Source organism: Dama dama, chromosome X (assembly GCF_033118175.1).
Source record: "Dama dama isolate Ldn47 chromosome X, ASM3311817v1, whole genome shotgun sequence".
In the NCBI taxonomy this organism is placed as follows: domain Eukaryota; kingdom Metazoa; phylum Chordata; class Mammalia; order Artiodactyla; family Cervidae; genus Dama; species Dama dama.
Genome location: NC_083714.1, coordinates 8,446,625 through 8,456,609, shown reverse-complemented (window position 1 = coordinate 8,456,609; position 9,985 = coordinate 8,446,625). Strand labels below are relative to the sequence as shown.

At 54.4% G+C, this 9,985-nt stretch overlaps 1 protein-coding gene across 7 annotated transcripts; it reads right to left on the bottom strand.

Moving 5' to 3' along the window:
* Window positions 1-294: 294 nt before the first annotated feature.
* On the bottom strand, window positions 295-9,714 carry CCNQ (cyclin Q). Of its 7 annotated transcripts, none has more exons than XM_061136134.1 (7): window positions 9,571-9,698; window positions 8,032-8,222; window positions 6,907-7,090; window positions 5,484-5,616; window positions 3,797-4,024; window positions 2,947-2,982; window positions 295-792 (listed from the first exon to the last, which is right to left on the bottom strand). In XM_061136134.1, the coding sequence occupies exons 3-7, from the start codon at window positions 7,074-7,076 to the stop codon at window positions 703-705; spliced, it is 657 nt and encodes a 218-aa protein (XP_060992117.1). In that variant the 5' UTR covers window positions 7,077-7,090; window positions 8,032-8,222; window positions 9,571-9,698; the 3' UTR covers window positions 295-702. The 7 variants fall into 7 exon arrangements, with proteins under 7 accessions (XP_060992117.1, XP_060992116.1, XP_060992112.1 ...); XM_061136133.1 differs by lacking the exon at window positions 9,571-9,698 and adding an exon at window positions 8,300-9,528; XM_061136129.1 differs by lacking the exon at window positions 8,032-8,222 and having other exon boundaries at window positions 9,571-9,714.
* Between the last annotated feature and the right edge of the window lie 271 nt (window positions 9,715-9,985).

Genomic DNA, 9,985 nt, shown 5'->3' with positions numbered 1-9,985 from the left:
ACCCCATCCTTCCAAAATGTAAGTTCATTCACCAAGCAGAATTACTGCCAAGCCCTGCAAGCGTCCCAGCAGAGGAAGAAGGTCACGTTGGCTCCTCTAGGGGGTGCCATTGTGACATGGGTACAAGTTGTGTCATCCTGCCCTTCCAAAAGTGATGGAGGGCCTGCCCTTGGCACCTCAGGTTGTAGGAAGGGCAATTCCACCTGGAGAGCCTCTGAGGAGAAATCGAGTCTGGATGGTACCCACAGACCTGCAGGGCAGCACGGGCTACAGAGCAAACACCGGGTGTCTCAGTTGATTTCTATCATCTTTTATTACACAAAATAAAATTTCATCTATGTTGAACATTCATTCATATTTTCTATAAATCTGGCTTTTAAAAAATCCCCAGGGGTGCAGTCCCATAGCTTCTTAGATTTTCCTGCCAATGACATCACTCTTCAATGGCAGTCAGGTCCTCTCAAAGCACAAATGTTGATGCAGCGACTGGCCTTGAGCTGCCCCACTTGGTACACTCTCAGCCTGCCCGCTGAAGGCGTGACTCCCGTCACTGTCCCGACCACGGCTGCTGGGGACAGTCATTGCCTTCACCAGCCCTCCCAGCTGGTCCTCTGGGGGCTGGCCTTCACGGCCCTGTGGCGGTGCCGTCCCCAGGCCGCCAAGCGTCCCGGGCTTCTCTTTGGGGAGGCCTGGACCAGGACTCTAGGGGATCTCTGTGTCCATGGTATAAATCTGAATGAGATCAGACACAATGTTATCAATGGTTGGCTTGGTAAGGTCTTCACTAAACACCTAGAAAGGAGAAGGAAAACAGGTTCTGGTTAGAGTGCTTCTGGGTTAAACAAGGCACCTGCCACAAAGCACAGAACCATAGTACGTGGGAGTATGGATGGCATGGGGACTCTGCTATGGGAGACCACTCCAGACAGAAGAGGCTTTGGTGATCATCCAGCTCACACAAGGGAGGGGACTTGTCCTGGGCACGTGGGGAGCTGGTGACAGAGCTGGGCCCAGAGCACAAGCTCCTACCCTCCACCCTGGGCTCTCAGCTCCATGGTTTCTGGGGGGTCCATTTCCAGGAGTAGACTGGACACACCCCACCCTAGGCCAGCCCCTGAGGAACACATGGACCTGCTCTCTAGCCTGGACCAGACCACCTTTTTTTTTTTTTTTTTACTCGGTGGCAACACTCAGCTTGAGGGATCTTAGTTCCTGACTAGGGACTGAACCCAGGTCCCAGCAGTGAGAGTGCAGAGTCCTAACCACTGGACCACCAGGAAATTGCTCAGACTGCCCCTTGACTGTGCCACAGAACTTATAAAATTGCAAGGTGAGTCCCCAGGGGCCCAAATGAAAGGGGTAACCCTGCCTGTTTCCAAGTAAGATCTGGCCCTGGCCCTGCTCCTGGGAAGGGACTGCTAGTCCCTGCTTGATGAGAGGGGGACCTGGGAGCTTGGACCTGCTCTCTCCTGGACCTTACCTCCATTCCTCTTATCTTGGCTGATTTCAACCTGCATCCTTCCCCAAGAACTAACCCTGACACTCATAACCATGAGTATAATGATTTTTCTGAACTCTGGGAATCCTCCCAGTGACACATGGAGCTTAAGGGTGCTCCTGGGGACCCCTGATAACACCAGAAGTAAAAGGCAAAAAAAGGAGTCCCTGGTTGGATGCTGTGGCCCCTAGGCCTAGGGGTTGCTGCCTGGGCTCCAGGTCTGGGGCTGAGCTGGGGCAAAAGCTGGACCTGAGTCCCCCCTGCTGCATGGACACCCAAGAAGCTTGAACCCATCATGGGCTATCATCTCAGGTGGGAGACAGTGACCTGGAAAAACCCCCGCCCTCCCCATCCCGCTCAGGAAGATCCAGCCATCCCGCACCCACCCCCCCAACCCCACACTCTGGGTGGAAAATGAATATCTCAGAAACACAGGCTTGCTTGTCAGGATCCACTACCTGAATGCTTCTGGAGACCCCAAGCCAAGAAATGGCCATTAAAAAGTAGCCCAGGGCCAAAATCTGGAAGCAACCCAAGAGTCCATCCACAGAGGATGAACTAACATGACTCAGACCAGCCATACCATGGAACGGCACTCAGCCTTAAAAAGGATGGAAATTCTGAGTCCTGCTACAACTCACTACTGCTTTAGAGCTGGAGCGTCATCCACCCAGAGGACCAACACAGTTGGGTGCTAAGGTCTGCCCCACCGCCACCACCACACCCAAGGGCAGACAGGCTTCAGGGGGGATGTCAAGTCTCTTAAGCAGCATGGGAAGCCCACTCAGAGCAGACAAGTGGCATCAGAAAGGTGGCAGCTGGGAGCACGCAAGCAGGAGGTGTCTCTCATCAGCAAGCAAGTGGCCCTCACATGCCCAGAGGAGGTCCAAGGGCTCCGGTGCACGGAGCCCAGAGCCACCCAAAGAGAGTGAAGAACGGGGGAAGCACAGCTATACCGCCCAGAGAAGTAGGCTCACCCAGGGGAAGTGTGTCACCCAGAAAAGAGGCCCACTACCTGATTCAATGGAGGGGGGGATACAGGGGGTCACACAATCTGGAAGTCCCCAAGAAGTCCAGCATGGAGCAATGCTTTTGTCCACACAGCTACCCTTCCTGCTCCCCCCTCCAAGCTGCCATCAGGCTACATCCGGCCTGAGGTTGGGACCACAGATGCCTTTGTTTGAGGACACTTGCACACCTACTACCCGTCAGGCCCAGGCGCTGGGCTTGGGGCCTCTGATGAAGTAGACAAGATCCCTGGCCTCAGGGGAGGGGGAAGGACAGACAAGCAGGAAAGGACAATGAAGCACAGAGAGTAGCTGCTATCTCCGAGGAAGGGCAGCCCGAGGTGGGGCGGCGCTCAGGAAGGGGGAGGCAGCCACTGTAGGTTCGCAGGGGAGGGGTGGTGCACAAAGAGAGGGAGTCTTCCAGCAATTCAGTCTGCTCACATGGAATCTCATTCCAGGACGAGGAGGGACAATGAGCTTCGTTTCATGAAGAAAGGAACAGCGGATTTCAAGCATGGGAAAGGAAAAACAGAGAATGATCTCAAAATCCCATTTTAAGTAACGGTGGGACTACTGAGGGAAACCTGCTAGGACTGCATGCAGCCTTTCTGGCGGACACAGTTGACTCAGCTCTCAATAAACTGCTCCCTGGGTCCAGCCAGTCTTGAGGAGGAGGGCTGTCATCTATCTCCTCTGTTGATCCATTCATCCACCCACCCATCCATCATCCGCCAACATTCCCATTCTAACATCTATCCAGCCAGCCATCTACCCATCACTGATCCATCTCTGTATCTATCGCCTATCCACCTACCTACCAGCCACTGTCATTTAAGGGCACCCCTGATACTTTGGATGTGATGACAGACTTACTGATGTCTGATCTACAGAAAGCTCCCACTCAATGCAATAAAAGTGCTTGCTTGAGCTCAGTAGTTCTCAACCAGGGGTGACACCTGGCATCCCTCCCCACCCCGAGACACTTGGCAATGTCTGGACACTGCTTGGGTTGTCATGGCATCCAGTGGGTGGAGTCTGGTGATGCCGCCCTGCACCCAACAGTGCCGAGCGTGACCCCCCCTAAACATCCACAATATCAAGGGGGAAGAGCCCAGCTTAGGCTATGGCGACAGGATATTTTCAAACTTCAAGGTTCCCCAGTAGCCTGTATCTTTCTTTGCAGGTAATTACTACAAAGACACTTGACATCTGGTGCGGGGACTGCTGAAGGTCCTCAGGGAGGGAAAAGGCGAGGGGGGGGAGGGGACACACACCAATGCAGTCACCTCACCTGCCACCATGGCTTCTCGGCCTCGGCCTCAGCAGGCACTTCGACCCCATAGGCTTGCAGGGCCAGGTGGATTACTGCCACAGCTATGTGCTGAGCTCGGAAGCGGAGGCATAGCCCCCCGTGGTAGCTGTCCTGTAGCAAGGCCCAGGCAGTGACGGAGACAGGGGTCCGCTGCCAGCTGTAACGGTTCAGCCAGTTCTTGAGCGAGACCAGGTAATGGAGCAGGTACTGTAAAGACATATGCCAGTCAGCCGCCCCCCACCATCACCTGCCTCCTTAACCGGGAGCCTGCGGGCCCTCCCCCTGCCAGCCTCTCTCTCCTAAACTGCCACAGTGTGTATACATCACAGATCAGATGTCGTCTCCCTGTGTCACTTGGGGAAAAAAGCCCCAGTGACTTCCACAGGCCTGGCCCCACCCTGCTACCAGGTCCACCTCCACCAACCCCCACCCCAGGTCCCCACAGGTTCACCTGCTCTTGTCCTCTGAACCCAGCTCCTGAAACCTGCCTGGGCCTCTCTATCAACATGGCCCTGCCCTGGACACCATCAGCAATTATTCTGCTCCTCCCCTTGGCCCAGCTCAAACATAAAGCTCCAGAAACTGTGGCCTGATCTGCAGAACAGACCACAGCCCCCACGGGCCAGCCAGAGACAGGACATCAGGGGGGCTCGAGTCTCTGAACACCCTCCAGCTCGACTGTCAGCTCCTGTTCTGCCTGAACACATGCTCTCCTTGAGCCCATGGGGAGGGCAGCCCTGCACTGCACACAGACACAAACCATGACTGCTGAGCATCTTCACCATGGGTTCTGGGATTAGGGAGGTGGTGGGGGAAAGAGATGATAACAGGGGCAATAGGAAGGCCTCCATGGTGACCAAGTTGTTGTTTCATACGTTAACCGAAGCAGTGGCCACCAGTACACATGACAAGCAAGCAACACCCGGAACTTGGGCAGGGGTGCTGTATCATCACCCACACCCTGACTGTTATCTTATATTTTTTCGAGTTTTGCAAAATGCCATTTGGGGAGGCTGGGCTATTTCTTCTGACTCCTTCTAAATCTACAACTCACTCAACAAAAATTCCAATGGGAAAGAGACAAAATCACAGTGCAGAGGCCCACATCACAGTGCCTCCCCCTTCTCTCTGCAGTCCACCCACCAATTGCCCACATGAGGCCTCAGGCCCCCAAAGGAGACCGTTGCAGGGCTGCTTTCTGTGATAGCTCTGCTGTTGGGAGGAATGTGTTCCTAACAGTGAAGTCAGTGACCCGACTTTTCTCAGGGTTTTTCTGCACAGATGAGCTGCGTATGAGCTGTGAGGCGGAGCAGCAACTCCCAGGAACAGAGACTCCAACAGATCATGAAACCAGCCTTGCCTCCGCTTTTGTGGGTCAGTGAACACACAACTTATATGGGTCTGGAGACAGGCACAGGCTTCAGAGGGCACACAGATCCCAGCTTTTGGCCACAGCCGAGTGGGCAGAAAGACAGAAGCTGAAATCAGAGCTGCCTGAGAACCCTGGGAGTGGGGATGAGAGAGGCCACCCGAGCGTCACTGCGCCTCCTCGGGGCCCCGTGTGGCTCCAGGCTCAGGTGACTGCACTTTCCGGATAAAGAGCAAAGACTTTCATGCTGCTGGGAACCATAAGTGACTGCTGCCCTTCTACTAACCCCTGCCAAACCTTGTGCGGGTGCTGGAAGGAGACCTGGAAACGCAGGACCCGCAGCACGAGTAGTTCACACTGTACGATGCTGTCCCGGATCTCCCAGAAGCGCGAGTCCAGCTCCAAGGGGTCACTGCCCGGGTGGAAGTATCTGAACAGAGAAACAACATGGCTGGCAGTAGAAGGGGGTGCCCCCAGGAGCCCCCAGTCATGGAGTGTCCAGATACACACACCAGGGCTCCTCTGCCATCGACCAACATACGGTCCACCCACATGTCTGCATAGGGGATAAAAACAGGAACCAGGGAGGAAAGAAGCTGCCTCCAGTGTTAGCCCCAATGGCTGTGCCATGGCACTCAGCAAGACATGGGCTCTTTGCACCCGGGGGTGGCAATGCCCAGGGCACTCAGTCTGGGCCCAGGGAAGGTATTTAAACACAGGGATGATACACACTCAGAAACATGAAAGTATTTCAGCTATTTCCCAGATTTTCTTTCTTTCATTCTAGATCTTTTTGTCCTTGTGTACACCTTATTTGTCTACAAGACTCCCATCTATGCACGATCACTAAGATGTACGGGAACAGGATTTACACTCGAGTGATCAGAACTCTCAGCCACTGAGTCATTGTTCTCAGCTCCCCTCTCGTCTTCCAAGCTCCCCACAGAACCCACCTGGGTGCCCACATCCAATTAGTGAGCCCCACAACTTCCCCTCATGCCCACCCGCCCTCCCCGCTGGGCCCTGGCAATTACAGGTGGACTCCAGCTGCCCCCCCCCAACAGTGCCCTCTCTGGTTTTTTATCCTAGTCATTCTCAGTACATCGCGAACCTGTCATGTTTATGGGGTAGGGAGTGCTTTTCCATTAACTGTTTATTAAAAGAGAAGCAGCACAAAATAGCTTTCTTCCTTAACGATTACAGAGTTCCTGGAAGGGCTATGACACACTGCTAGTCAGTAACTTTCCAGAAACTGCTTTTCTCCCAAACCCGCTGGGCCTTGGCACAGCCTACCCAGCCAGCTGGACCCCCATGTTCTTCCCCAACAGGAACATGGCTACTCAGGCCCAGGGCTGCGAGAGACACTCCTGGGTGACTCTGACCCAGTTTCCACACCATCTAAATAGGACAACGGCCCCAGAATCCAATTGCTTTGATCTGTCCTGTCCAAGACTCCTCAAGAATCTTCTTTGGTGCCCCTCTGCAAGCTCCCTCTGCTTCAGCCTGTGACAGCCTCTTTCCACCCCTCTCTGCACACCATCAGGCCTCTGAGGTTTCCCCCAAATCTGCCCCCAGTTGCTGTTGCACAGGTGCCCCTCGACTTCTGACACTGTGCTCACTCCTGCCTCTGCTGCTGGGGCTCCTGGCCCAGTTCAAGGCCACCCAAGTGCCTCCTTCTGAGTTTGATTGCTGGCACCTGGGAGACACCAGAAGCTGCTACCTGTTGGAAACGTTGATGATGTCACGTGTGCGCAGGTGCTGTTCCTCCACTTTGCCGGCCAAGTAGAGAGAAGACATGGCCACCAAGTAGGGGTCGTAGGCATCCAGGTTGATCTCACAGAAGAACTTATGGTAAATGGTACAGGCGGTGGCAATGGGGATGGACCGCATCCCTAGCTTGACACCTACCAAGAGAAAACACGCAGGGCAGATCTTCATCCAGAGCTCACCCCCTGTGAAGTGTGAGGTGCGCCACTCAGTTGGGCACTGAGGGTGCACACGCCTGCTCAGACAGCACCAAGAGCCCAGGGCCCAGCTGACAGGGGCTGCCGACCCTTCCACGGGGTTCTTGACCTGAGGAATTAAGAGGCAGGCTTGTCAGACTCTGACAGGCTAATGAGCCCCTGGAGTTCACACTCAAGTGCCACCTTCCCTTCACAGCTCTGCAGGTTCCTCACTTCTCCCAAGCCCCCAAAGCTTCAAACTTCTCCCCGATCCGTGCCTGGCATATCCCTTTCTGCACATCTTGAAAGCACCAGCTGTGTGTCTGTTTCCACGTGAGGAGGCATTTAACTAGAGGTCACCCCCACCTCTGCAGCTCGTAACCAAAACCCTGCCAAGGTGACAAGAGGAAAAAAGGCCTCTTAGTGCCACACAGATGCCACAGGTTCTGATGCACTGGGGTACTAGTCCACAGGGTCAGAAAAGGCAAGCAAAGGAAGCAGGGTGACTGCTAAAGGCAACCACAGGCCGAGCAGGAGAAAAGCAACATTGATGGCCACAGCCAGGCTTGAGGGAAGAGCAAGACAGTGAAAAGGGAACAGAAAGAACTCAAAAACTGGAGCATGATAGTTTGATTTAGGCCTTAAAAGCCCTATATCCCTCAGACAGCTACTAATGAAATCACTGCACTGGGTCACAGAACTAAAACAAATTCACAGTGACCAGTACTAACAAGGGAAGGTTAACTTGACACCCCAGAGACTGAGGGAAGGTGGAGAACAACCAATAATCATTAAAACTGTGTTCAACATCCTCTACCTAAAAAGACGTATTAGTTCCCTTGAGCTGCTGGAACAAATTACCATAAACAAAGTGGCTAAAAACAACACGCTTTTTCTCTTACAGGGTGGGTTCCTTCTGGAGGTTCCAGGGGAGAATCCATTTCCTTGCCCTTTCCAGTTTTTAGAGGTGCCTGCAATCTTTGGCTCGTGCCCTCTTCCTCCAGCTTCAAAGCCAGCAGTGCAGCATCTTCTAACTGTGCTTCCATCATCACATGGCCTTCTCCTCTGCCGTCTACTTCTCCTGCCTCTATCTCTAAGGATGGGTGTGATTATATCAGATGCAGCAGATCATCTAAGACAATTCCCTGACATCAAGATGCTTAATCCTACCTGCAAAATCTCTTTCGCTACATGAGGTAACAGTCCCAGGTTCTGGGGATTAGGATGGGGCAATCTTTGGACCAGTATTCAGCCTCACACAGAGAGCAAGGGCATATGCAAAACATGAGAGGAAGGACATATGCAAACATTTTAGCATTAGCTTTCAGCATTTAGCACTTAGATTTAGCATTTCAAGGTTTAAACTTGACCTTAGACAGTGAAGTTCTATGTAGACAGTTCCTACATGGGACCCGTCATTCTCAGAGATGTCAGATGAGGTGGTATTGCTACATGTGAGCCTCAAAGGGTGGCATGTTTCCCTGGTTTACATGGACCTTCCAAGCATATGTGTGGCATATATGAGGGGCCACTGCCATCCTTCTTTATACACTTTTCAAAACTTTTTGAAAATTAAATGTACAAACCACTGGGATTAATGGTCCTAAACTATTTCTCCAGAGTCTGCTTACGTTGACTTGAAAGCAGACTCACTCAAACCACTCTTCCCCAGAGTGTACATATGGAAACAATGCAGTAATTTTGACAGAGAAACGTTTCTATGGAAATGCAACTGGCTTCCTCGCCTGTTGGGAACAGGGGCGCTCAACACTACAGTGGACGCCAAGTCAGGGTTGAAAACACTCAAACCCCTCTTCCACAGGGTGTACACAAAGCAACCAAGATCGAAAACAACCTAGCATTTTTGACAGAGAAACATGTTTGCAAGGAAATACAACGGGCTTCCTAGCCTCAGCCTCGGGAGCAGGGGCGTCCAACAGCACAGGCGACAAAATGTCAGGGTTCAGAACAGAGGGTGCGCCTTGGGTCCTCACTGTGACGGGACCTGTCAGGAGCGCCACCAATGGCGTGTTCCAGAAGGTTCTATGTGACCAAGTGCCGCCGTCCCCTTATGCTGGAAGACAGGTTATCGGAAGGCACCTTCTAAGCTAGGGCCAGTCACTTGCCACATCCTCTCCTGGGGCCTAGGCGCCAGTTGTGAAATAGCCAAAAGCCCAGGAGGCAGGGTGTGGCGTCAAGGCTGAGGCCAGAACCCACAGGCCGAGCCTCCACTCGGGCAGGACAGGCCCGATCTCTGCCTTCCATTCAGCCACGCCAGCTCCGCGTCTGGCAGGTCCCCCTCCTCCGGGAAGCGGGTCCCCTACTCCAGCAGCCCCTGCCCACCCGCTCTCGGCTCCCGTGACAGGCTAGGGGCCGGCTGGACGCTAGGGCAGCACTGCGGCTCCGGCCCCCACGTCCCGCCCTCTTCCTGGCGCGGTTACCTGCCTCCATGATGAACCTTGTCACTCGGAAGTGTACCCTCGACTCAGGTGCCAGCCGCCCCTCCGAGCCCCGTGTCTCAGCCCCTCCTCCGCAGGTCCCGGGGCCGCCGGCCTCCATGAGGCCCCGCCCCACAGACCCAGAGTCCCCTCACCGGAAGGAGAGGCGCCCAGACGCGTGGCGGCTGGCTCCGCGGGTCCTCGCCGCGGGAGCCGAGGTGCCGCCCCGCCCTGCCTGGGCCGGCCCTCCCCACCCCCACGGGTGAGGGTGAAGAAGGCGAGCCCGGCAGACTGCGCAGGCTCCAGATCAAGCGCAAGCGCACAGGTCCACCCTGTCAGGCGTCTGTCAGGCGACTGTCGCGCTCCCCGCCCCTCAGCCTGGACTCCGGAAGTCATCCCGCACCGCCTCAGGAGGCGT

Coding starts and splice junctions, on each gene's coding strand:
- CCNQ (XM_061136129.1), bottom strand. CDS start 9,688: ATGGAGGCCGGCGGCCCCGGGACCTGCGGAGGAGGGGCTGAGACACGG. Junction 7,091..9,570: donor AAGGTTCATCATGGAGGCAG/GTAACCGCGCCA, acceptor TTCTCTTGGTAG/GTGTCAAGCTAGGGATGCGG. Junction 793..2,946: donor GTCCTGGAATGAGATTCCAT/GTGAGCAGACTG, acceptor TCTCCTTTCTAG/GTGTTTAGTGAAGACCTTAC.